The sequence below is a fragment of the Peromyscus maniculatus genome, chromosome 4 (assembly GCF_049852395.1).
Source record: "Peromyscus maniculatus bairdii isolate BWxNUB_F1_BW_parent chromosome 4, HU_Pman_BW_mat_3.1, whole genome shotgun sequence".
NCBI classification, from domain to species: domain Eukaryota; kingdom Metazoa; phylum Chordata; class Mammalia; order Rodentia; family Cricetidae; genus Peromyscus; species Peromyscus maniculatus.
Genome location: NC_134855.1, coordinates 134,471,442 through 134,499,244, shown reverse-complemented (window position 1 = coordinate 134,499,244; position 27,803 = coordinate 134,471,442). Strand labels below are relative to the sequence as shown.

At 43.2% G+C, this 27,803-nt stretch overlaps 2 protein-coding genes across 2 annotated transcripts in view; one reads left to right on the top strand and one right to left on the bottom strand.

The window, feature by feature from the left end:
* The window catches only part of Itch (itchy E3 ubiquitin protein ligase), a 112,092-nt gene extending 88,643 nt beyond the window's left edge, over window positions 1-23,449 (bottom strand). Inside the window, exons 1-2 of the mRNA XM_042276563.2 lie at window positions 23,344-23,449; window positions 18,535-18,611 (exon numbers count right to left, since the gene is read on the bottom strand). The gene's annotated coding sequence lies outside the window, so the exon portion shown is untranslated. The remainder of the gene's footprint in view (window positions 1-18,534; window positions 18,612-23,343) is intronic.
* On the top strand, window positions 551-25,064 carry LOC143272659 (uncharacterized). Its single transcript, XM_076568432.1, has 4 exons — window positions 551-565; window positions 22,707-22,795; window positions 22,837-23,530; window positions 24,987-25,064. The coding sequence occupies exons 1-3, from the start codon at window positions 551-553 to the stop codon at window positions 23,420-23,422; spliced, it is 690 nt and encodes a 229-aa protein (XP_076424547.1). The 3' UTR covers window positions 23,423-23,530; window positions 24,987-25,064.
* The last annotated feature ends 2,739 nt before the right edge of the window (window positions 25,065-27,803 follow it).

The following is a 27,803-nucleotide window of genomic DNA, read 5'->3' as shown; positions in this document are numbered from 1 at the left end:
CAAATGTTTATCTAAGAAGCCAACTTTTGGGCTGGAGAGATGGCTGCTCAGCAGTTGAGAGTGGACACCAGTACTGAAAAGGACCCAAGTTCAGGTCCCAGCACCCACACAAGGTGGCTCACAACTGTCTGTAAGTCCAGCTCCAAGCACCCCACACCCCTGACCTCCAAGGGCATCATGGATGTACCAGTCATGTACTCAAATGTACCAGTCACACACAGAAATGCAGACAAATAATTAAAAATAGAAATAAATTAAGAATCGTTTCTAAAAAGTAAACAAATCAAAAGCCATCTATTGTTGAGTAAGTACTGAAACTTGTAAAGACAAAACACATTCATGGACAGGAGAAGAAATGAATGTTTGGTACCCTTGGAATCCAGGCACAATTAAGACAGAAAGAATATAGAAACAGATTTTGACTTTCAGTTTGTTAGAAGTTTATGAGCTGTAGTAGACAACCTCCAAGGGAGCCCCAGTAAGCCTTCCTTCAAGAGCTGATGTAATTCCTCTCCCACAGTGGAATGCTGGCCTCTGTGATCAACAGAATATGGCGGAAGCAAAGGTAAAGTTATTTCCAAAGCTACATCATAAGAATTGTGTCTTGTTTTTCAGGACTGTTTGCTGAGGAAGAGCCAGCACCACACCATGAAGAATTCAAGCAGTCCTAAGGGAAAAGGAGCTGAAGCTTCCCACTAAGAGCCAGCACCAGTTTACCAAACACGAGGAAGGACATGGAAGCACAGATCCAGTCCCAGCCAACACCAAAGCTGAACAAGGACTGCCATACCAAGAAGCCGAGGCATAGTCCTGAGTCAGGCTGCTCCCATTTTCTGACCCATAAACATGGTAAAAATAATGAACAGCTGTTAGTGAAGCAACGAAGTTTCGCAGTAAGTTACATAGAATAGCTATGGAAATCTACCATTCTTGACAAAAACTGTTTAACATGAATCCAGTAATAAAGAAATGATTATATCCAAATGTACAACAATCTACAGAAAAACAGACACAGATGCCTCAAAATGTGAGCATCCCAAACTATATAAGAGGTAGAGGACTTCCACAAAGAAAAAGCCTAAAGAGACAACCCAATGTAACTCTGAGACAACTAACTGGGGATCTCCAGAAGCTGGACACCAGCCTTGCCTACATAGTGAATTCCAGGTCAGCCAGTGCTATGTAGTAAGATTCTGTCTCAAAAAAAAAAAAAAACAAATATAAATTTTAACAGGATGTGATAATACTGTTATACTATTATAGTTACTGTTGTGGAGTAGTTTCCTCCAAAACAAAACATTCCACCTTAGAGGGGAAAAAAAGGCTATCACTAAACCCTTCCATCCTGAAAGACAGCTTAGAGACAGACTCTCGGGCCAGCAGCGCTGCTGAGAAAAACTCTCCACCCTGGCAGCTGCCTGCAAGCTGTGCAGGAAGCTCCAGGTTTCCGAAGTTCACAATCTGTAGTCTCCCATGGTGGGGTGGCTTTTGATGATGCAGCCATCTTTGGGGCATTTCTGCTCCTGTAAGTACCCTCACCCATACTCCTATAAGTAACCCCAATAAAACTTCATTGGTTCACTAAATTGGACTTCAGTGGTGTCTGTACTTTTATCTATTGTTGGCCCCCTATCTGGGGTAAGTAGACACTTGTTTACATCTCCCCAAGAACATGGAAAAAATATCTTTTTTTTCTTCTCAGAAGTAATAAAAAAAAAAACATGTTTAGAGTAAAATGATGACTATAAGCTTTGTTTATTTTCTTTTTTTAGAAACTGCTTGTCTAATTTTGTACATGTATGTTTAGTGTATACACACTTGTGTATGCGGGCATATGTATGCATGGAGATCACAGGGGCCATAAGGTTTCATCCTCTCTCACTCTTTGCTTTATTCCTTTGAGGCAGAGTCTCTCCCTGCACCTGAAGCTTGTGTTTTTGTTTTGTTTTGCTTCTCAGCTACGCTAGCAGACTGCAAGTGCCAGTGATCCTCCGGGCTCTATCTCCACAGTGCTGGAGTTACAGGTACACAGGCAAGGGCACGCAGCTTGTTACAGAGATGCTGGGATCCAAACTCAGGTCCTCACAAATGTGCAGCAAGCACTCTTAACCACCAAACCATCTCTCCAACCCTGTTCACTTGGCAGTTCACACTGTTCCGAAACTCATTATGTAATCCAGGCTGGCCTTGAAATCCCAGCAATCCTCCTGCCTCAGCCTCCCAAATACTGAGAGCTGAGGCATAAGCAGAAGCCTGTACATAACAGAACAGCAGAAACAAAAGAGACTGCCTCAACAAGGTGGAAAGTGAGAACTGACTCCCAATAATTATCCTGACCTCTACCTGCACTGCCCTCTGACACTGCCATACAGACACACACACACACACACACACACACACACACACACATACACACATTAAAAAAAAAATTGTTACCCTGGGTCTGGAAGCATAACTCAGATGTAAAACACTTGCTTAAGTGCCAGTACCACAAAAAACACTGAAAACCTGTAAAAATTAAATAAATAAAAACATCACCTGGGGATGGGAGGCACTGGGGAGCAGGCTCAGTTGATATACAAGCATAGGGACCTAAGATCAACCTCCAGTATCCTCATAAAAATAGGAGTAGCATGGACAGAGACAGGAGAATCACATGAGCTTGCTTACCCGCTTGTGTAGCCGATTGGTGGGCTCCATGTTCAGAAAGAGACCATGTCTCAAAAAAGTGGAGATGGAATAGGGGAAAAACAATAGAAGAAATACCAGACACTGACTCTGGTCTCCACATGCACACGCACACTTTTACATAAGTACACCCACAAACCCTCAGGAGGGCACAGCGGTACAAGCCTATAATCCCAACCTGCAATCAGCAGGCTGAGTCAGGAGAGCTCGACCTGCGCAGTAAGACTCTGTCTCAAAAACAATGGAGCAACAGATTGACAGGTAGGTAGGCAGACAGACAGGACATCTTAAAACGGTACCAGGGCTGGGACAATAGCCTGGTGGTAAAGCAACTGCCAAGCACACACAAAGCTTTGGGTTTAAACTCCAGCAACATGCTTAAGGTCCTAGAAGGAAGCCCCAGCATTGTGTGTGTGTGTCCAACACCGTAGAAAATGGGTTAAATAGTGCACCTTCTAGCCACTCAATCTTAAAATGTGACTTTGTTCTTGTAGGGTCTTTGCAGACACAATCCAATACTGGATTAGGCTGGGTCTTAATTCTGAGAAGATTCGGACATAGGGACATGCACAGAGTGCAGATAACACGATGACACAGAAGAATACCGTGCAGAAACAGAGACACAGATGAGAAAGATGCATATACAAGACAAGGAACACCAAAGATTGTTGGCAACCAGCAAAACCTTAGGAAAGGCACACAATGACAGATTTTTTTCTCTGAGTGGTTAAAATACTGTTTTAGACTTCTGGACTCTTAGTTAAACTGTACAAGATTAAGATTCTGTCATTTTTAACCTCCCCCCAACTTTGGGGTAATTTGTGGGGGGTGTTTGTTTCTGGCTTTACAAGACAAAGTCTCACTCTATAGTCCAGGCTGACCTCAAATTTGCAGCAGTCTTCCTTCCTCAGTCTCCAAAGTGCTGGCATTGCAGGAATGAACCACCACGCCCAGCTTGTACTGTTACAGCAGACCTAGGAAACCAACACACCCATATCCCACACTTCTATTTATACAACATTCTCTTCCGATTTTAGTTCAAGCTGGCCTCAAACTCATGGCAATCCTCCTCTCAGGCTCCCAAGGGCTGGGATGATAGACAAGAACCAGCCTCATATAATATTCTGTTTTTTAAATTATTTTAGATTATAATATAATTACATCATTTCCCTCCTCTTTCTTCCCTCCAACCTCCTGCCGATGTAACTTCTCCCCTTACTCTTATTGAAATTCATGACCTCTTTAATTATTCTTGCGTGTGTGTGTGTGTTCCTACATAAGAGATACATACTTAACACTCATTAAAAACTCAAAATTGAAAAAAAAAACAAAACACTGTAACTAAAAAGCAGCATAGCCAGGGGGTAATGGCACACGCCTTTAATCCCAGCACTCAGGAGGCAGAGGCAGGAGGATCTCTGTAAATTTGAGGCCAGCCTGGTCTACAGAGTGAGTTCTAGGATAGTCAGTGCTACAAAGTGTAGGGAGCCGCTATTCAAAGATGGCGCTGGCTTCCTGGTAGCCTAGCTGTAAACAACTCCATATTTGGCTATGATGCACGAGTATGGTAATTGGCCTTATGTCCTCAGCCTATCCCGTGGCTCTACGTGCTGGCATTCTGGCGGGACCCAATCACAGTACGGCACGTTTGCCTGATTCCCTATATAATCAGCTGCAGTTTAGTCCTCGGGGCCCCTCACCTCCCGCTCTCCCTTAATCAAGAGGCGCTCCAATAAAGTGTGATCTGAGAAGAATCCTCGCATGGTGGTCGTTCTTCCTCGAGGAGCTCGCCGCAACAAAGAGAAACCCTGTCTCAAACAAACAAAAAGCCAAAATTGCTGGAGCAGAATACAAGTGCTTCTTAGGAGGTGCAGTTAAAAGGAGAGAAATAAATACAAAAGATGGGAAGTAAAGAGCTTCTTTGTGTGTTTGTTAAAATTCAAGAACTGGGCCGGGCGGTGGTGGCGCACGCCTTTAATCCCAGCACTCGGGAGGCAGAGGCAGGCGGATCTCTGTGAGTTCGAGGCCAGCCTGGGCTACCAAGTGAGATCCAGGAAAGGCGCAAAGCTACACAAGAGAAACCCTGTCTCGGAAAAAACCAAAAAAAAAAAAAAAAAAAAAAAATTCAAGAACTGTGTATACAGAAAAGATAAATATACTATAATCTTAATAGGGCTGATTCTAAGGAAGTGAAACTATATTCCAAATGTGATAAGCAAAAACATGCTATTGCCATGCATGGTGGCAAACCCACGGGCTTTAACCCCAGGACCTAGGACCCAGGAGGCAGAGGCAAGTGGATCTCTCCGAGTTTAAATCCAGGCTGGTCTACATAGTAAGTCCAGGCCAACCAAGGATATACAGTGAGACACTGTCTAAAACAAAAAGCCGTTAATCTTGTTTCTATAATTAAAAAAAAAAAAATCAAAATTGAACTGGGGAGATGGTTCCATGGTTCAGATCACTTGCTACTCTTGCAGAGGACCCAGATTCAGTCCTCAGCACCACATGGCAGCTTATAAGTATCTCTAGTTCCAAGAGATTGGATGCCCTCTTCTGGCCTCTATGGGCTCTGCACACACATGGTATACTTGCATACATGCGAGCAAAACATTCATTACATTAAATAAAAATAAATCAAGATTAAAAAGAAAAAGCAAAATTACCCTTAACCCTCCTCAGCATCTTGGGAAGATCTAAGATTCATTCTTTTTTTGTAGTGCCTCCTTTCCACTCACATGTCTGATGCTTATGTTTTAACTTATGTTTTCCAAAGTTCTTTTCACTTTATTTACTTATTGGTTTTTCAAGACAGGGTTTCTCTGTGTAGCCCTGGCTTCCCTGGAACTCACTCTGTAGACCAAGCTGGCCTTGAACTAACAGACTCCCCAGTGCTGGGATTAAAGCAGTGTACCACCATGACCCGGCCCTTTTCATTTTATAATCTAGCTTTTCATTTCTTCTAGCTGCTCCTCCTTGACAATGAATTTTTTGAAAGATTTATTTTTATTTTTCTTCATGTGTATGTATCTGTTTGTGTGAGTGTAATGCCATGTGTGAGGAGATACTGGTGGAAGCCTGAAAAGGGTGTAGGGTTCCCAAGAGCTGGAGTTACAGGTAGTTGTGAGCCACCAGACGTGGGTGCTAGAAATTGAACTGAGGAAGCTTTTCTTCCTTCCTTCCTTTCTTCCTTCCTTCCTTCCTTCCTTCCTTGCTTGCTTTCGTTCTTTTTCTGAGACAGGGTTTCTCTGTGTAGCCCTGGCTGACCTGGAACTCACTTTGTAGCCCAGGCTGTCCTCAAACTCACTGAGACCCACCTGCCTCTGCCTCCTAAGTGCTGGGATTAAAGGCTGCGCCACCACCGCCCTGCCCGACACTGATTTTTTTTTTAATAAAGTATTACTTTTATTTTTACTCATGTATGCCTGAAGCCCAAGGAGTCAGAAGAGGGCACCAGAAGGTTGTAAGAATCCTGGACCCTCTGTAAGAATTCTTGACCACAGAGCCATTTCTCCAACCCTCACAATACTGAATTTTTAAACTAAATTTCAACTCTGCTTCCATTTCATAGCTCTAAAATTTGTAAGGTAAACAGATGAATGCCTCTGCATGAATTTCCTATGGAGGTAAAATGACTTTTCATGTATAATTTTTTTTTTTTTTGTTTTTTTGTTTTTTTGTTTTTTTGTTTTTTCAAGACAGGGTTTCTCTGCGTAGCTTTGCGCCTTTCCTGGAGCTCATTTGGTAGCCCAGGCTGGCCTCAAACTCACAGAGATCCGCCTGGCTCTGCCTCCCGAGTGCATGTATAATTTTTTAAAGACAGAGTCTCAAAGTCATGTAGACTTGACTGATCTCAAACTTAAAAGCCTCCTAAATGGCATGTATGATTTTTTTTTAAGCCTTCACAATCAACTGTAGTAGTTGGAAATCTACAACTTTACCTGGTAAATCACTGTGCCAGAATTAGTGGAAATATCAGTTTTAATCTAAATCTAATCTATTCCCTATAAATATGTCAATTAGAAAGAATCTTAAAATAGGGCCAATTCTTAATATTTATCATTTGAGAAACATTTATTATTATTATTATATTTATTATTATGTGACACACAAAATGCCTAATGTAGAAAGGAAGAGCTGCAATAATGCCAGAGAGAAAACTAACCTTAATATCTTCCTGAAAGGCAAAGAAGAGAAAAATGCAGAGGAATATAGATACATTTTCCAAAGTAACTCAGTAATATCTTGTCATATAAGCAAGATTTATCACCTTATTTCAAAGTATGCCTTCTACTTCTAGACAATTAAGATGCTTGGTTTATTTTTAAAAATAACATAATTTTATATACCTCAGCCTACTTTAAGAAAAATTCGAAATACTTTAATATAAGCCTATATTTACTAATCAAAGGCTCCAAGAACACATATACATTGCATCTTTTCCCAGCAAAAGAAGGGAATAAACTTAAAGCCACTCAAGGTTGGGAGGTAAAATGCAAACCACCTTCTTTCCCCACAGTAATGCAACCCTGGCTGTGAACACCACAAACCATCTCAGATCCATGGAAGCCCTTCTGCCATTTCTAGCGAATTATCAGCATAGCTCACATGTTACAAGACAGAGAAACGGGGGCTGCAACTTTCAAGGTTCAATAACAATGAAAAGAGCTTAACTTGGCAATAGAATCTAACACTTAACATTAATCTGTGATAGTTTAAACATAAAATGCCCCCCCCCCAGGCTGTGTTTAAACACTTGGTCCCCAGCCCATGGCACTGATTGGGGAGGTTATGGGACATCTGGGAGGAGCGGGCAGTGGAGGTGAGCACCCTGGAGTGTAACAGCCCACCCATCCCCTCAGCCCCCTCTACTTCTTGACTGCCAAGGCCCTTCAAACTTCTTCAAACTTCTGCTCCAGTGCCTTCATGGCCTCAGTGGACTGCAACTCTGTAGAGGGTGAGCCAAAACAAAACTTCTCTCCTAAGCTATTCTGTAGGGTGTTCTGTCACAGCAAGCAGGAAATAACTAATACAACCTTGCACCTAATGTTCCAATTGGCAATTTCTTCCCAATTCCCCAAACAGCATTCTAGAAAATGGTAGTATTAACACTACAGAAAATTAAATATTAGAGAAGTAGTATTAATTACTGTTACCCATTGTTTCTGGCTCTGACTGACTCATTCACTACGGGGCTTTAGAGGATTTGGTGTGTATTAGAGACATGTAACTAGTGCAACACTACAGATGCTTCAAACAGCTTGTGTAAAATTATATCAAGTTCAATTTCTGGCTCTCAAGAAGTTCTTGTTTCTGATTATCTCTTGATACCCACAAATCCTTAAAAATAAAAGACCCTGCTGGGTGAGGATGCAGCTAGCTCATCCTAGCATGTGCAAGGTTTGAGCCCCAATGTCACATATACCACACCTATAGTCAACACTTAATTTGAACAGACATTTTTCCAAAAGACATAAAATACGTGAAAGTACATAAAAAGATGTTTAAGAAAAATGTCTTAAACATCACAAAATACCATTTTTTAACCATCAAGACAGCTATGATTAAGAGGAAAAGTAGCCAAGCAGTGGCAGCCCATGCCAGCACTCAGGAGGCAGAGGCAGGCGGATCTCTGTTGAGTTTGAGGCCACCCTGGTCTACAAAGTGAGTTCCAGGACAGCCAGAGCTGTTACACGGAGAAACCCTGTCTCAAAAAAATCAAGTGGGGAAAAATAAAAGGGGAGGACACCAATGTTGGCATGACCGAGACAAGATGAAAGGCCAGTGCACAGTTCCAGGGATGTACAACAGAACTATCCCTGTAGAAAACAAGGTACTGAATCTCCCTCCCAACATTAAAAACTGCATGGAATGCAGCAGTTCCACTTCTTATGACATAGGCAAAACTTGAGGAATGTATTGTAAGCTTAGTAAACCACTGCCCCCTACTAAACTTGAGAACGCTGTAACAGCTGATAGGCACAGTGCTGTACACTTGTAGTCTTAGCACTTGGGAGATGGACATAGAAGATTGCAAAATTGAGGCCAGCCCAGGCTACAGGTCAGAGTGGACTACATACTGAGAACTTACCTCAAAAAATAAAAAGTAAAAAAAAAAAAAAAGACCGGCCAAGCATAGTAGTACATGCCTTTAACCCCAGCAATCAGGCAGATCCAAGCAAATTTCTATGAGTTCAAGGCTAGCCTGATCTACACAATGAGTTCTGGGCCAGCCTTGTCTAGTTCTGGGCCAGCTCTGTCTCAAAAAACAAAAACAAAAAAAGAAGAATTTCAAATCTATAAGAGAGCTTTCCCTCTTGCAGTAGCTCACATACCTACTAACCATCAACGTATGTATTAAATGTTGATTCATGTCTTTGTTATTGGTTATACAAACTCATGTAAGGCTGGGCAGCAGTGGCGCATACCTTTAATCCCAGCACTCGGGAGGCAGAGCCAGGCTGATCTCTGAGTTCAAGGCCAGCCTGGACTATAAAGTGAGATCCAGGACAGGCACCAAAACTACACAGAAAAACCCTGTCTCGAAAAAAACAAAACAAAACAAAAAAAAAAACCCTCATATAACTCCTTTACTTGGGAATAGGTCATTCAGAATAACTTGAATCCATGTCCCCAGGACTTTGTTACTTATATTTCACAATTTATTTTTCTAATCTTAAAACATTTTAATTTTTATAACCAGTACATTTGTGGGTATTCTTAAAACCTCAAGTATTTCAGTTAATAAAAAAAAGTATGTATTCAGCCAGGCGGTAGAGGCGCACGCCTTTAATCCCAGCACTCGAAAAGCAGAGCCAGGCGGATCTCTGAGTTCTCGGCCAGCCTGGGCTACAGAGCAAGTTCCAGGACAGCCTCCAAAGCTACACAGAAAAACCCTGTCTGGAAAAAAACAAAACAAAAACAAACAAAAAAAAAAAGTATGCATTTAAAACATACAAAATGTTTTGAAGTATGTGTATATTGTGGAATATCCAAACCAGGCTAAATAGCAGGTGTATAATTTCACCTACTATGATGTTTTTGTTTTGTGGTTTATGTGTGTATGTTCATGTAGATGTGTGTGTTTAGAACAAACCTTTAAAGTAGGGTGTTGTGGCAAACACCTTTAGTCCCAGAACTCAGAGGCAGTGGGTCTCTGAGTTTGAGGCCAGCCTGATCTACACAGAAGTTCCAGGATAGCCAGAGCTACACAGAGAAACCTTGGGTGGGGGTGGGGAAGCACACACGAACCTAGCTCAGTTGGTAGAATGTTTGTCTAGAATGCATAATACCCTGGGTTGGATCCGAAACACTACATAAATCAGATGTAGTGGATCATTCCTATAATCCCAGCCTATTGGACACAGTAGCACGCAGACCTGTAATCAATCCCAAATCCCATTCATAAGAATAAAGTTGATGACTCTCAAATTGAAGGTTGGACTGGACTACAAAGTAAGACCCTGTCTCAAAATTTTAAAAGTAGAGTGTGGTGGCTCAAGCTTGTAATCATAGCACATGACAGGTTGGAGAAGGAGGATTGCCATGAGTGGCATGCCAGCTTAGGCTTCCAAGTGAGATCCTGGCTCAAAAAGAACACAGAAGGACGGGGATGTATCTCAGTTGGTATAGTTCCTGCCTTGCATGTAAGCAGCCCTGGGTTTGATCTCCAGTTCCACAAAGTGATGCACAATGTATAATCTCAGCTCTCAGGAGGTAGAGGATCAACAAGTTCAAAGTCATAGGAGCTGGTGAGTGGCTCAGGTACTTACTACAAAGCACTAGTTGCACAAGCCTCAGAGCTTGTGTTCAATACCTGGAACCCATGTAATGGCTGAAGGAGAGAACCAACTCTAAAACATATTCTGGGGGCTGGAGAGATGGCTCAGGGGTTAAGAGCACTGGCTGCTCTTCCAGGGGACCCAGGTTCAATTCCCAGCACCCACAACTGTCACACAGATATACATGTAAGAAAAACACCAATGAATATAAAATAAAAATAAACAAATTACTTAAAAAACAAAACAAAACATATTCTGACCTCCACTAGAGTATGACCCCACCATTACACAATAATAAAATTTTTTTTTTTTTTTTTTTTTTTTTTTTGGTTTTTCGAGACAGGGTTTCTCTGTGTAGCTTTGCGCCTTTCCTGGAACTCACTTGGTAGCCCAGGCTGGCCTCGAACTCACAGAGATCCGCCTGGCTCTGCCTCCCAAGTGCTGGGATTAAAGGTGTGCGCCACCACCGCCCGGCTCAAATAATAAAATTTTTAAAGTTCAAGGTCATTCTTTCCTATGTGGGGCGCACAAAGCCCGCCTACAACACGAGTTTCTGTTTCAAACAAATAATAACTAGTAATAATAATGAGCCAAGGCTACCTAAACAGTTGCCCCTTAGAAGGACATGAGTTCCCAAGTTCAAAAAGTCTCCATCTGGTCTGTCATTACAGACTTCAATGTTTACCTAGCTCTTCCAAACACCCAAATCTATGAAGTTCTCCCTAGAAAGGTTTCTGATCCAATATAACTTTTAAAGTTGAGGTTTTTCTAAAAGACAAGCAAAGGTGAGAGGATGCTAGCAACCCATAACAACAAATGGCACTGCACACTTTCTGCTGTGGGATGTTCTGTATGTTAAATGTGTTGCTCTGATTGGTTAATAAATAAAACACTGATTGGCCAGTAGCCAGGCAGGAAGTATAGGCAGGACAAGGAGAGAGGAGAATTCTGGGAAGTGGAAGGCTGAGGCAGAGAGCCACCGCCATGACAAGTGAGATGTAAGGTACTGGTAAGCCATGAGCCACGTGGCAACTTATAGACTAATAGAAATGTGTTAATTTAAGATATAAGAACAGAAAGCAAGAAGCCTGCCACGGCCATTCAGCTTGTAAGTAGTATAAGTCTCTGTGTTTACTTAGTTTGGTCTGAGCAGCCGTGGGACTGGCGGGTGAGAGAGATTTGTCCTGACCATAGGCCAGGCAGGACCAGGAAAACTATAGCTACAAATGGCGCCCAACGTGGGGCCAAGCCTGGTTCAAGGAGAGGCAAGACCCCTAAGACTGTATTCCTAAACTACCGATGTCAGTTAAGGTTGTGCATGTGCATGTGTTAATTTACAGTTGAGAAAACTAAGGCACAAACAGGTTAAACAATTTGGCCAAGGTCACACTGCCAGTATATGAAAACCCCAGTCTCCCTAACTCTAAGCAGTTAGTCTCTATAATGCAAACCTTTAGTGTCCTTTCCTGTTATCAAGATTGCATTTTAGAGCTTTGTCCTTATTTACACTAATGACTAAGAAGCAACATACTTTACCTAAATGTAGACAACAGATAAAGATGCTTGCTGCCAAACCTAACAACTCAAGTTTGATCCCCAAAATTCACAGGGTAGAAGGAGAGAACAGACTCCTGTAAGTAATCCTCTGACCTCTACACATGCACTGGAGCATATCCGCCACCGACACACAAATAAATACATGCAATAAAAAAAGTTTTGCTGGGTAATGGTGGCACACGCCTTTAATCCCAGCACTTGAGAGGCAGAGGCAGAGGGATCTCTTAAGTTCAAGGCCAGCCTGGTCTACAGAGTTCCAAGACAGCCAGGGTTGTTACACAAAGAAATCCTGTCTCAAGGAAAAGAAAAATTTTCTCTCATAAAATGTGAAACCCAATAAAATAATATCTACTTCCTCAAAAGACAACCTTATTGTGGGGCTGAAGGATGGCTTAGTGGATAAAACAGTTGCTGTACATAAACATGAGAAACTGAGTTCAAACCCAAGCACCCACATAAAAGCCAGGTATGACCATGCCTCAAACACCAGTGCTGTGAGGGGCACAGGGGGGACCACTGCTGGGGCTTGCTGGCATCCAGGCTAGCTCTAAGATCTGCAAGGGACTCTATGTCTGGGGCATAAGGTGCACAGTCGTAGGACACCTGATGTCCTCTTCTGTCCTTTGCGTACAGACACACACATGTACACATTCACTATACACAAACCACACAAAACAAAAACAAAACCAGAAAGCAAGCAAGACAATGCTAGCCTGTGACTAAGCTCAATATGCAGTTCTTACTATAAATGGTAGGGTATGAAAATGCAGCTCTTTTCTGGAATAAAAAGGTATTTAAATATTAGGGTTATGTTTCTAGATGTGAGAATTGCAAGTTTCTTTCTGGCAAACACTGCTTTTTCTTCTTGCTTTTCTCTCTTCCTTTCTTCTCTTGAGAAGGGTCTCATGTTGACCCAGGGGTTTCAGACTTGCTATATAACTGAAAACGACCATGAATTTCTGATCCTCCTGAATGCTAGAATCACTGCCATGCTTAGGGCCAAACCAAAAGCTTTGTGAATACTCAGTAGTCCTCTACCTACACTCCCAGACCCACACCTCACTATGTTTTTTTAAATACAGCCCAGGCTGGTACTTAGCAGAATGGCACTTAGAATATATTCAGTTATTTTAAAGAAACCAGGAAATATGAGATAAACATCTTAAATTTCAATACCACACAACCTTTTAATAATATTTATTTTATTGAAGTGTGACTGCTGGCAAGTAGCTTTGTTTTCCTGAACAAAAAACCCAAAAACTTTAAAAAGCAGGAGGAATTTTATATTTGAGTAACCCTTGGGACCTAATATTAAAGATTTATTTATTCATTATGTATACAGAAGAGGGCACCAGATCTCATTACAGATGGTTGTGAGCCACCATGTGGTTGCTGGGAATTGAACTCAGGACCTCTGGAAGAGCAGTCAGAGCTCTTGACCTCTGAGCCATCTCTCCAGTTATCAATTTAAGCCAAAGTTGTGGTCCACATCTGTAATCCCAGCACTGGGAGGTAAAGGCAGTAGGTTAATGAGTGCAGGACCAGTGTCAGCTACATAGCAACTTAGACGCCAGCTTAGGTTACATGAGACCCTCTTTCAAAAAAGAACAAAACCCACTAACATTTCTATGCTTTGTTTCCTTCGAGTCTTTGTGCCAAAGTTTAAAGCAGAAGTTAAGACAACATGGCCTCTCATTTTTTTTTATTATTGTTTTAAGACAGGGTCTATCCATGTAGACCAGGCAGACCAGGCTGGCCTTAACTTAGAGATACCCACCTGCTTTTGCCTCCAAGTGCTGGGATTACAGCTGGCTCTGGCTTCTCATTTGTAAAACAGTGAATATTAGAAAATCTTATGTTACTGATACCAGTCCTACATCATGATGTCAACAAAGCCCTAAAAAAGTAGTGACTTAGCACATGAAAGTACAATCAGAGAGTAGACAAGAAGCCCTCTGAGAGGTCACAGGCAAACGTTCAGTAGACAGGGGTAGAGTGGGACACCCCTGGAATCCCAGCACTTGGGAGGATCAAACTTCAAGGTCATCCTTAGCTACACAGCTTAAGGCCAGCTTTAGTTGCCTCATCTTATCTTTTCTTTTTTTTTTGGGGGGTGGTGGTGGTGGTAGTGGTGGATATAAGACTCTGAGAGATTTAAATCAACTGCCTAAGATTACAGAATACAAAAACTATAACACAAGTCTCCCAGGTATCTTTCCAAAAAGAACTGCTTTCTGAGCTGGGTGAAATGGCTACTCTGAGGAACATTTGAAGATATTTGGAAACAGAAACAATCTTTCCCAGTACATTTCTTTTCTAGGAAACTTCTTTATTTCTGGTAAGATAGGCTATCATGGAAGGAATGGAAGCTGATTTGCTTCTTTACTGCAGACAGCGCCTTTTCCCCCCTTTTAAAATCTACATATTTCATTTTCATGCCTTCTAACAATCTGAAACAACTTTGCAATCTCACTGAACTTCTCTCCCTTGTACCCATTTCCTATCTATTATCTTTCACAAATCACATCATTTCCTTCCTCTCCATAACTGTCATAAAGAGCATAGTTAAACACGCCTTTGATTACAGCAAATGAGACTTCTTTACACAAGCCAACCAAAGCCTTGTTCTGTCTTAAGCATTTATAGGGCAACAAGTTAACACAAACTAAATCAAAAGGTCACACGGGTGAGAGAATAATAATATTAATGCTCACAGTGGAGACAAAGTATGACTGAGTAAGCCAAAAGACATGGTGATGATGATGATGATTGGCAACTAACAGTCTCAAGGTAGGAGACACTAATCCTCAGGAACTGCTCGCTTTCCTTTTCCATTCTTTCGTTCTTCTCTTTTTCTTTTGGGGTGCGTGGGTGCGTGGGTGGGTGTGTGCATGCGTGCGTGCGTGCGTGCGTGCGTGCGTGCTTGAGACAAGATCTCAGGTAGTCCAGGCTACCTCAAAGTTGCTATGTAAACAAGGATAGCCTTTCACGCTGGGTCCTCCAGCTTTGATTTGACTGTCTTAGAGCCTACTATGTAGACCTTGAACTCACAAAGATCTGCCAGCCTCTGCCTCCCAAGTACTGGGATTAAAGGAAAGAGTGTGCCACAGTGCCCAGCCTTTCTTAAATAAATAAATAAATAAATAAATAAATAAATAAATAAATAAATAAATAAATAAATAAATAAATGTACTATCATTGGGTATGCATATGTGCGAGTGTGGGTGTGCATATGGTGGTCAGAGGACAACTTCTGGGAATCAGTTCTCCCCTTCCAGCATGAGTTCTAGGAATCTAACTCAGGTCATCAGGCTGTTCAACAAGTGCTTATATTTGCTGCCCCGTTTCCCTGGTAGTGCTGTGTGTGTGTGTGTGTGTTGTGTGTGTGTGTGTGTGTGTGTATTTGTATGCCTGTGTGCTCACTCATGCATGTATGTGGTATATGATATATTTACTTTGTGTACATGAGTATAGAGACTAGAGGTAGACAGATGTCAGCTTGCTTGCTTTCTATCTTTAAGCCTGAGGGCAATTTTTTTAGAATTTAAAAAGAAAAACCCCAGAACAGGCAAGCTGCAAATTTCAGCAGCTGTCAGAAGGGAAATGACAAAGAGGAAGAGCAAAGGGAATGCCATTTAAATCAACATGTTCAGCAATGGAGGTTAGGCACATGGTGGACAAGTACAGCACAGATAAAAGCAGGCAGGGAGTTATAACTTCAAAAAACCAAACAACAACAAAAAAGGAAAGCGTGAGAAAGCCCAGAGTAGCAAGGGAAGCATGATTTGGAAGAGATGGAGGAAAAGAAAAGGAAGTACTCAGAAGAGCACCTTTAACACAACTACATGACTTGAGCTCCAAAAGCAACTGCCCAGCTCGCTCCTCAGTTTTACACCTTTATTTTTTGAGACAGGGTCTCTCTCTCACTGATCCCGAGGCCCACTGACTCTTCTAGGCAGGCTAGTGAATGAATTTAGAGATTTGTCTGTCTCTGCTCCATACTCCCCAGTGCGGGAGTTATAGGCACATGCCACTGTGCCTGGCTTCTTAGGTGGGTTCTGGCGACCTAAACTCAGGTCCTCATGCTTGGAAGGCAGACACTATACCCACCAAGCCATTTCCACAGCTCAAATTTTACTCTTTTAGTGGATTTCAAGTCCCTTATTATTACTGGGTTTTGAAGGGGAGAGAAAGTCTCACCAGGTAGCCCAGGCTAACCTCAAATTCACGAGCTCCCTACTTCAGTCTTACAAGAGCTGGGATTACATTTATTAGCCACTTGGTCCAACAGGCTTTAAAATTTTATTCATCTTTTAACTCTTAAGTTTGTATCCTTTGACCAGCATCTCCCCATTGTCTATACCTAACTCTTGGTAGCACCCTTCTTTCCATGTCTAAGAGTGACTTTACTCTATATATAAGTGAGATCACTAATTTACCTGACATAATGTCTTTCAGGTTCATTTATGCTATACCAAATGGGCAGATTTTCTTCTATTTTAGGGCCAACTAGTATTTCCCACTACACATATACATCACATTATATATGTGTGTATGTGTGTGTGTGTGTATATATATATTTATATATATATAAAATACATATAGTTCACATTTACCTATTTACCTATCAACAGACATGTCTATGTCTCTATTATCTTGGTTACTGTAAATAATACTGCCAACAAACCTACAGCAGTACAGGTATTTCTCAGAGACAGTTGCTATAATTCCTTTGGGCATATATCCCAAAATTCCCTCTTCAATTTCCTTACCTAATAGTTCACTTTCATCCTCACTATTTCATTTTACATATATTTTTTCATTCCCCCACCCATTTTTCTCTTCTGTGTTTTTTGGGTTGTGCTGTTGTTTTTAAGAAGACAGGGTCTCACTATGTTACACTGGCTAACCTGGAGCTTGCTATGTCAACCAAGCTAGCTTCAAACTCACAGAGATCCACCTGCCTCTGCATTCTGAGTGCTGGAATTAAAGGCCTGTGCCACCACCCACAGCTCTATTCTTTCTTGACATTTTTTTTTCCAGTTTTTTTTTTCTTTTAAGAATTATTTATAATGCTCTGCCAGGCGGTGGTGGTGCACGCCTTTAATCCCAGCACTCAGGAGGCAGAGGCAAGCGGATCTCTGTGAGTTCAAGGCCAGCCTGGTCTACAGAGCAAGATCCAGGACAGGCACCAAAACTACATGGAGAAACCCTGTCTCAAAAAAACAAACAACAACAAAAAAGAATTATTTATAATGTTCTGCCTGCACGTATGCCTGTGCACCAAAAGAGGGCACCAAATCTCATTATAGATGGTTATGAGATACTATGGTTGCTGGGAATTGAACTCAGGACCTCTGGAAGAACAGCCAGTGCTCTTAACCTCTGAGCCATCTCTCCAGCCTCTTTTTTGGCTTCTTAAAGTGAGTCTATTTTGTAATTTTTTCCTTATAATAATAGTACAAATTTATCCTATCTTATAGGACCAGATGTCTTAAGCTATGAATTTATTTTCTTCCTTTCCTCTTTTTCCAGACAAGGTCTCCATGTATCCCAGGATGGCCTCAAATTCACTATGTAGCCAAAAACGACCTTGAACTGCTTGCTGATGGTAGTGAGATCACAGGCTTGTACCACTACACCCAATTAATTCAGCATTAGGGATTGAATTTAGGGCTTCATGCATGTTAGGCAAACAAGTGAACTACATCTCCAGCCTCTTATTTTCGATTCTGAAAATTTAATATGTATTGTTTTATTTGGTCCTCATAATAACCCCAGGGAGGTAGAAAAGAATTAACCTATCTATATAGAAGATAGATAACCTGGGGCCAGCAGGACTAAAAAAATTACCAAATGTTGCATAGATTGTCAATGCAAAATCAAACCAGAGCTCAGATCTTTTCTATTTTCTACACCATATACTATGCTGCCTTCTTACTAATTCTTCCCTTTTTTTGGTCCCAGAGACAGGGTTTCGCTGGTTGGTGGTGGTGGCGGTGGCGGCGGTGGCGGCGGTGGTGGCAGAGCACACCTTTGATCCCAGCACTGAGAAGGCAGAGGTAGATGGATCTCTGTGAGTTTGAAGCCAGCCTGGTCAACAGAGCAAGTTCCAAGACAGCCAGGATTAAACAGAGAAACCCTGTCTTGAAAAACAAACAATCAAAGACAGGATTTCTCTATGTATCCCTAACTGTCCTTGATATCACTTTGTAGACCAGGCTGGCCTCAAACTCACAGATCCACCTGCCTCTGCCTCCTGAGTGCTGGGATTAAAGGCGTGCGCCACCAACGCCCGGCAACTTCTATACTTCTTAATCATCACCTGTGTATGTTTGGACACGTTTAAGGAGATAAAATATTTATAACACAGCACAAGTGAGAAAAGCCAATTGCTGTTAACCACTACCATTCTCTCCTACACAGCTCTCCACAGCAGTTATGTGACCAGGACTTGCCCTCTGCTCCATCCTGCCCCCAAATGTCTCTCACAAGAATGTCACCAGACCTGAAGTTCTCACTGGCTGAGTCACTTCTTTGGGTTAAGGCGTTGTTTCCAGAAGGCCACTGTGAAATGCATGTTACCTGAAAGAGAAAAAGGGTCCATTAACAAAGGACTCTGGTTAAACAGATCCATGATGACCTTGGGAATCTCAAAAAAAAAAGTCTTTATTTGCCCCAGCATAAAAGCCTTCAAAAAAAGAAAAAATCCACAAGAAAGATTTTTTTATATAGAATAGAACTTCTGGGGCAATGACTCATGAACAGTATGGGATAATATCCACTTGGATACGATGGACATTTGCAAATCAGGATGGCCGTACATACACATATCCTCTCCATAAGGGTCATTGTAAAGTCGATTCCTACAAGTCAGATGCTCTAGGGACAGGAACACAGGCCGAGGGAAGCACTGCCTATCTGAGTATCATTACTTCAAAAAGCAGCAAAAGAGCTCAGCTGGCAGCAGCTTTCTTTCCACGTGGTCACTACCAGACTGGAGGTGGGGCAGGCCAGGGCAGCTTCTCATTAGTGCTGCTACTCCTAAGAACAGCTGCAACTGCTATTGTCAGAGGACAAACCTCTCAGCCAGGGAAGGCCACCATTCCACTGGATGAATCCCTTTACTGATCTATACTGCTCAAAATCAGCATCATTTACAGCACAAAAATTAACATGTCTTTCCTGAATGCTTATTATGAACCCAATTTGGCTAAGCACGGTAAATACAGAAAGAACAACAAACTTAAATACTTGACCTTAGTTCTTACAATGGAACCAATCCTCAAACTAAGAGAGGTAAGGCACAAGAAAGGACGGGAGCCTCCAGAGACTGGCCGTTTCCTGTTAGTACTAACCCGATTTCCTGAGTCAAACCAAGTAAACTAAACTCATTTCTAGGCTATAATTCTTCATTAACCTCTTATCTAAACAATAAATAGGCATAGGCCAGAAGTATTTTTTTCCTCATCTGACAACAGATGCTCTTAGCGGCATACACTTACTTTGGTAAAATGGATTACCAGAGTTGTAACATTTGGTTCCAGCTCTAGCTCTGACTCTTAACAAGTTTTATGTAAAATATTTACCTTTTTTTCTTCTTCATTTATCTTTTTTTCTTCTTCTCTTTTCGAGACAAGGTCTCACTGTGTATATCTGACTCACCTGGAACTAGCTATGTATACCAGACAAATGGATCTCTGTGAGTTCAAGACCAACCTGGTCTACATACTGAGACCCTGTCTTCAAAAACAAAAACAGAAAACTTAGAGACTGGGCCAGTGTAGTAGCATGTATGTTGCATATGCATCTGTGTGCATGTACACATACATACAGACTACTTAACTAGATAACTGTTCACTAGAGATACCAGTCCTCAATCATAACATACTTCCCTAGAGAACTAACACAACCAGAATCCACTGTTTTGGTTGGGGAGGGGTGAGGCTCTCACATGGAAGCATAGACTGGCCTGGATCCTCCCGAACAGTAAGTACTTCCAGAAGCTATTTCTAAGCCCTGTTGGCCTACAACCTACAACACATTTGCCATTATAAAGCAGACAATCTCTTCCAACTGTGAAGCTCAAGTACCCGTTTCTGTGACTAGAAGGAAAACACATTAAGCAAACATGGATCGATGTACTGATAGTTACATAGTTCAGAACTCAAGCTCTCTTCCAAGTGCATCTGATGGGCCTCTAATTACTCAAAGATGCTAATGACCATATTCTAAGAGAAAAGGAACCCTTTACCCAGACCAGCCCTAAAACAATCCTATCAAAAAACACGGCATTTTTGAAAGTATTGCATAGTATTACATGGTATTAGCAAAATGAGCCATCCAACCCCTAGGTCAGTCCCACCGCCAAGGCCAGCAGCCTCCATCACTTACAAGGGGGACTTCTGCAACTGTCACTTTCCCCCTTTCCCTTTTATCACCACAGCCATCTTCTTCAAACAAACACCAACTTACATCACTTCCTTTCCCAAAAACCTTTTTCTCTAACATAAAACTCAAAACTATTAGCATTGAACTTACAGTTTTCTAGAACTGGCCCCTTTTACCTTTCCACAGTGCTCCCCACTCTGCTTCCTGCTCACTGAGCTCCTTCTCTCCCACACTGGACCTAACTGACATACAGCCTTGTTCACCTCTGCCACGCTCCTACTCATCCTCCTGAGCAGCGGTTCTCACCCTTCCCGACGCCGCAACCCTTTAACACAGTCCCTCATGTTGTGATGATCCCCAACCAGAAAATTATTTCATTGTCACTTCATAACTGTAATTTGCTACTGTTATGAATCATAATGCAAATATTTTTAGAGACAGTGGTTTGTCAAAGAGGTTGAGGACCGATGCTTTAGACAGAGCTTCAGATGCAGAGGCAAGTCTTTGGTCTCACTATGTAGCTGTGGCTGGCCTGGAACTCACTATGTTGACCACGCTGACCTTGAGTTCTTACACCACCAAGCCTGGCCCTCATAGACATGTCTTGCCACTTCCTTCAATAATTCTCACACTGGTCTCTTCCACTTCCTCTTCTATCTCAAAGCTTTTTGAGCTGTTCTTGGTATAGCCATACTATTGTTTGCCTTAGCAGTTCCCAAGCCCATCCCACCTACCTGATGCATATTTTCAAAATAAACTGGTAGAAGCCAATCCTGACCTACAAATCAATCTCAAAAATGAAACCTGAGAGCATCTCCCTTTTTTTTCCAAAATGGTCCCAAGTAGTCCAGGCTGGCCTCACCTCCCAACACTACTGAGACTTAAATTCTGGGTGTTGTATATGGTAAACAAGCACTCTACCAACTGAGCTGCATGCTCTACTTTTAAAAATCTCTCCTGAGCTGGGCGGTAGTGGTGTGCGCCTTTAATCTCAGCACTCATGAGGCAAAGGCAGTCTCTGTAAGTTCAAGACCAGCCTGGCTACAGAGTTAGTTCCAGGACAGCCATGGCTACAAAGAGAAACCTTGTCTCAAAAAAACCCCAAATCTCTCCTGGTCCAGCAGAAGAGCTCATTGAGTAAAGGCACTTGCTATGCAAGCCTGACCTGAGTTTGATCCCCGGAACCCATAGGGTGGAAGGAGGAAACACCTTCTGACCTCCAAGTCATGACAGGACACGAACACACAAATAAACAAATCTCAAAATTCCTCCTGAGCCCATCGTTGTGACAGGTACCTGTAATCCCAAAACTCAGGAGGCAGAGACAGGGAGACAGGATGAAGTCTGATGCCAGCCTAAGTTTACACAGTGTATTCCAGAGCTATATAACAAGATCATGTCTCAAAACAAAACAAAAACAAACAAAAGGCTCTGTAATTATGCTAATGGACAAATTTTGGGACCATGGGTCAGCCTGTCTCTTAATGAATGTAAAGCTATTTTTTAAATGAATATATTTATTATTTTAAATATTTTTAAAAGAATTATTAACTCTAGAATACTTGCTTTTGGTTTCATATTATATCCTTGTTGACGTCTATTCTAAAGTCTGAATTCATAAACTCACATACACACAGTACAATCACTGTTCAAAAGAGAATTTCATCTTTTCTAAAACCTGGAAAATTAAGCCTTAAAGTAAACCTGTGATACAGAAGGCTGAATCTCATCAAAGTTGCCTCCCCCCACCCTCCCACCCCCGCCCAAAAAAACAAAAAACAACTTTATTTCAGATGAGAACCAAGCCAGTTGCCAACTAACATACATGGCCTTTACCTGCTTTCATAAGATCTCACGGATGCAAGAGAGGCAACGCACTTAAGAGCATAATGATGGGTGGCTAGGTTGTGTTCTGTAACTTTGAAAGGAAAAACAAAATCCTCACTCTTTTCTCCCCGCCCCTCCCTTCAGAACAAGTTCACTACAGCTGTTAAAGAGAAGCAGAAAATTCAGCAAGATTAGCATTCTAAACACAATCAAGAAAACAAATGGTTGGAGCATCGTGAGTTTCGGGTACTTTTGCAAGTTCACCTGGACACATCTCTAACTTTAGGCCCAAGGACTACTTCGGGTGCGCTGACCCTCATTATGTTTTTTTTTTTTTCTCTTTTGAAGCTGCAGCCCGAAACTATGTCTCAAAACTCGAGCCTTCTACTTTAAAGTCATGTCCTGATCCGGCTTCGACCCTTCCAACAATACGCTCACCTCTACTTTTTTTCTTGGCTACAGAAAAGTACGCTCTCGGAAGGAAGGGCAGTGAGTGACAGCTCCACGTCTGCAAAAGTCCGCGGCGCCGGCCTGGGCCGGGACCACCGTGAGTGGGGACAATGGAGGGAGGAGGGGAGTGAGAGGCTAGAAGGGGAGGCAGCCAAGGGAGAAGGTCCTCCGCGAGTGGGAGCTTGGAAAAGTCTCGAGAGAGCTTGCCAGGTGGCAGGTGGGCCCGGCCGCCGCCCCTCCAAGGGCCACGTCGCGCGGGCGGGCCGCTGCCACCGGGCCCCGCGCGTAGGCCGGGCCGCGGGAGAGGAGCCCCCCGGCGCGACAGCGGGGCGCGGGGCTGGACCCTGCCCACGTCCGCCGCGCCTCGGCTCTCTCCCAACTTGGGGTTCGATGGGGCCACCGGCTCGGGGAGCCCAGGCCAGGCACTAGCAGCTCGCCTCGTCCTGCTGACCCACCCGCCGCCCGGCTCGGGCCACCACCAGCCGGAGCTCCGGGCGCCCCCCACGGACACCGGCTGCGGGAAGAGCAGCCTCGGCTCTGGGTCCCGACTCGCGCGCCGCACTCCTTACCGCTCGCATCCCCCAGCCCTTTTTACCCAAGCTCCCTCCGAACCACAGACCTGCCCCCCAGTCCGCCCGCGGGTGTTTACCGGGACTCGGGGCGGCGACGACTCCTCAGTCCCTCCACTAAGATGGCAGCCGGTCCCGAGCCCCGACTACAGCGACTAGAGCGAGATCGCACACAGTGCGCAGGCGCGTCCCCTAAGGCGCAGTCGGGACTACAGGCCCCAGCAGGCCTTGCGTGCCAGCCTGCTATATCATTTTCCTCACCTCCAGGTGAAGTGGTCCCAGCCTTGCTCGCTACATCGCCAAGGCTTCTTTCTTTTCTTCCTTCTTTTCTTACTTTTGTCCTTACGTCTTTCTTTTCTTCCTTCTTTCCTTTTTTTTTTTGACACTTCTCCTCTCCACTCCCAACCCCCCACCCGCCAGAACCTCTAAAGACTGTTACCAAACTCTAGTGTGCCTTAGAATCTCTTGAACAGCTTTTAAAAACAGACTGCTGAGCCCCCACCGCCAGTAGATCTGGGATGGGGTGGGGAGTGTTTTATAATTTGCATTTTTAGCAAGTTCTCTAGTGATACTACTGACAGCAGGAATCACAATTTGGGAATCTCTATGCCGGTTCAGTCCTTCCGGAGTTAGACACTGAGTCTAACTTTCTCCACCTTTTGACAGGGCGTTCTTAGAAGGGTGACAGCTTGACAGTGCCAGCGCGGCAGGAGTTCTAAAAAATGAAAAGCATACTTCTTAATCCTTGCCACAAAACGATGAGGGAAAAAAAAATGCCATGTTACCTTTTTCAGATGCTTCAATGAAGCTGCATGTAAGATAGGAAACCCAGGCAAGCCGGGCAGTGGTGGCCCACGCCTTTAATGCCAGCACTTGGGAGGCAGAGGCAGGTGGATCTCTGTGAGTTTGAGGCCAGCTTAGTCTACAGAGCGAGATCCAGGACAGGCTCCAAAGGCAAGTGCATCTAAGCCTATCCTCGACCTCCCTGAGAAGTGTTTGTGAGAATTAATAGGCTGTGCAAACAGTCAGAGGCACTACTTAAGCACCCCATAATATCCCTCTTTGCCACTATTGTTTAGCCTGTTTCCTTGTAAGGAAACCATTGAGGAAGTCACTTGCACTTTTTAAAGTACCTTTGACATGACCATATTCTGCATTATGTGCTGGGAGAGTTTACTAAAAAAATCAAGATTCTGGGCTGGGAAGATGGTTCAGTGGGTAAGAGCATTTGCCATGTAAGCACAGGGACTTGAATCCCCAGCCTCCACGTAAAAGCTGACGTAGACCTGCCAGTACTGGGGGCAGAGATAGGAGCTCCCTAGTCAGCCAGCGAAGACCACAAGCCTCAGGTCTGGTGAGAAGACAGAGACAGCTGGATCTCTGGGAGTTCGAGGTTAACCAGACAGAGACAGAGAGTTCTAGGCCACCTGGAATTACACGGTGAAACCCTGCATTTTTGGGGTGTTTTGTTTTGATTAAGCATATAAAAGTTCTTCTGTACTTCCAACTAACGTTTGCCCGGTTAGGAATTATGCTGTAAGGGTAGAGATATAGCTCACTGGTAGGGCACTTGCCTAGCATTGGTAAGGACCAAGATTCTATCCCCAGTATTGAGAGGGTGGTGTGCTCCAGGGGAATCTGGATTTTTTTTAAACTAGCATCCCTGATGATTCTTGTCACCAGGCATACTATAAGATAGTAAGTGTTTTATTACTTTATACAGAGAAGAAAACCGAGTATGAAGGAAATTGCTAATTGGCCCAAGATCACTAAGAAAGAAACCAATTCATCTACTTCCAGGTAGTCTATGTAAAATTTTTCTTTGTTTTGGGGACAAATTTTCACTATGTAGCTCAAGCTGGCCTCAAACTCAGGATTCTTCACCCTCAACCTTCTCAGTGCTGGGCTTACAAGCATGTATTACCACACTCAACTTGTCTGCATGTTTTTTTAAAGTTCCATTTTATTTATTATTCTTAGTGTGGAGGTCAGAGGACAACTTTCAGGAGCTGGCTCTCTCCTCCCACGGGGGGACCCAGGTATCAAGCAAGGGTGGAACTTAAGTAATCAGACTTGTAGATTACTTGGCCAGCCCCACAATTTAAAAATTCTATAACAGTAGGTAAAACTAAGGTGTTGGAAGTCAAACGCTATACTCCAAACCTCCACCAAGAGTGTCTTTCTTTAAAATATTGTTTGGGGGATTTGATGTAGGATTTGGACATGCTAGATGTGTGCTGTGTCCCTGAGCTGTACCAACCCTTAGAAGTTCTTAGAAAGTTCTAGGATGAGATGAGACCAAGAATGTGCATTTCTTTTTTTTTTTTTTTTTTTTTTTTTTTTTTTGAGACAGGGTTTCTCTGTGTAGCTTTGCACCTTTCCTGGAACTCGCTTTGGAGACCAGGCTGGCCTCGAACTCACAGAGATCCGCCTGCCTCTGCCTCCCGAGTGCTGGGATTAAAGGCGTGCGCCACCACCGCCCGGCAAGAATGTGCATTTCTAACACATTTCCAGATGATGCTGACCCCAAGAAGTCATATTTTATGACCAATGGACTGTGCTGCCTTAAGCTTCCTGCCAGTGCCAACAGGGCAAACTAGCTCCAGTCGATGAGGCAGGAACTGGCAAGAATTAACAATGCAGACCAGAGAAATGCAAAAATCCAGCCCTTCTACCAATAACTTGTTACTGAACCCATGTCCAACTGTTTGCCACTAAATGTCAGCCCTCCTCTTAGGGGGAAGACTGAGAGAAAACTAAATCAGTTTTATTCAAAGACTGGCACCCTGAGGAGATAGGACCTATTGCCTCAGAGCCCCATCTCAAGAAACTCGGGGGCACAAAGTTTGTGGTGTGGTGTGTGTGTGTGTGTGTGTGTGTGTGTGTGTGTGTGTGTGTGTGTGAATGTATGTGTATGTCTGTGTATATGTGAGGTAGGTAGGCACAGAGGGCAGATGTTTATGCCAAGTGTCTTCCTCAATCACTATTTTCTGAGCAGGGTCGCTTACTAAACCAAGAGCTCACTGATTCAGCTAGCCTATCTGGCCAGCAAAGCCCAGGATCCTCCTCTCTCTGCCTGCCCAGTGCTGGGATTACAGGTATGTGTCACCAAGGCTAGTGCTTCACATGGGTGCTGGGAATCATAAGCTCAAACTTGTGCAGTAAACACTCTACCTACAACCTACAAAACTATCTTCCCAGCCCAACGAAGGACTTTTATAAGTGGGGGTGGGGGGGGAGGTGGCGATGGACAAGCCTCCTAGAACAAATGCACTACTTTCTACAAGTTAGATATCATAGCAACTTACATGTTTTGTGTTATCTGATGCCCAGACTCAAAGACTATGGAGTGGCAGTACACATTCTGATGTTATATGAAGGTCAAGGTTCTGTAAATCTAAAGTAAGATCACTTAACAATTATCACCTTAATCATCGAAATAAAAATTGGGAATTTAGAATGAGAATTTAGAATACCCAGCAAAGGGAGGGGAACAAAAAGTAACTGAGCTAATGGAGATGCTCGAGTGAGCAGCCGATGCTGCTTTGCTTTCAAAGTCTCAGACACGGTCATCTGAGCCTCCACAACCAAATCACCATATGAAAACAGTAGATCCTGTAACAGAGATGGGATGGTCAGAGCCAGGGCCTGGCAGCCCTGACAAGCTACGCTGGCCCATCTATCCCCAAAAAGGCAACTAAAGAGACAAAGTAATATTGACAAGCAGAAAAAAGAGATTTGGTGCACTATGAACACATTGAGAAGAGCAACAAAGAGGTCCAGTGAACTCCTCAAGTCCAACTTTAGGGTCCTGACATGAGACTTCGGTTTAAACAGAGGGCAAGGGGTATGAATGCATAGCTAAGCAGTCACGGTTAAGGTGAGGTCATTGTCTGGGCTCCAGTCTCTCTTAAAAGTTAAGTTCTCAGAACTTTGTGACATCTTTTGGGGAGACAAGTTCTCCTCTGCCTAGCTCCAAGGTCTTTCCCTTCACCAGAATGAGACTCCTGGGAAGATTGTTGCCCCTTGTTCCAGTAGTTTGATAGCTGATGGGTACAAGTATCTCTCTGGATGTCTTCATTCTTGTCAGGATGGTTACAAGTCCACCTCCCAGGATGTCGTGAAGATTCAGGCAGATCTAAATAAGGTACTTGGTGGTTCTCCAAGAAGCTGTGTTGGTCAAGGCAGCAAATCACAGCCAGGCCATTTCCTCATTCTTTCACGCTGTGTGGTTCTGGCTCTCAGTTTCCTTGACTCAGAACTACCCCAGTCTTGGCCTGACTGAAAAAATTAAAATGTAGAAACGGTGGTTAATAAAACCTCAAACCACTTTCATTTTTCTTCTGTCTAGGACACCAGGTCAGCCAGGAAAGAAAGCCCTTGCTACAGCAAAGCCTCAGAGTCAGAAGGAGCTGGCTATAGGCAAGAGAAGGCGATGCCAGGATGCACATAGGGCTACATGCCTGTAATACCTGCCCTGTGACGGTGGAGGCAGGAGGACCAAGAGCTTAAGATCACCTTTGGCTACATAGTGACTTTG

Excerpts from the sequence above, each read along its gene's own strand:
- LOC143272659 (XM_076568432.1), top strand. Across the intron at positions 22,796-22,836 it reads CTGGGCCGGGACCACCGTGA|GGGAGGCAGCCAAGGGAGAA; the intron begins GTGGGGACAATG and ends AGAGGCTAGAAG.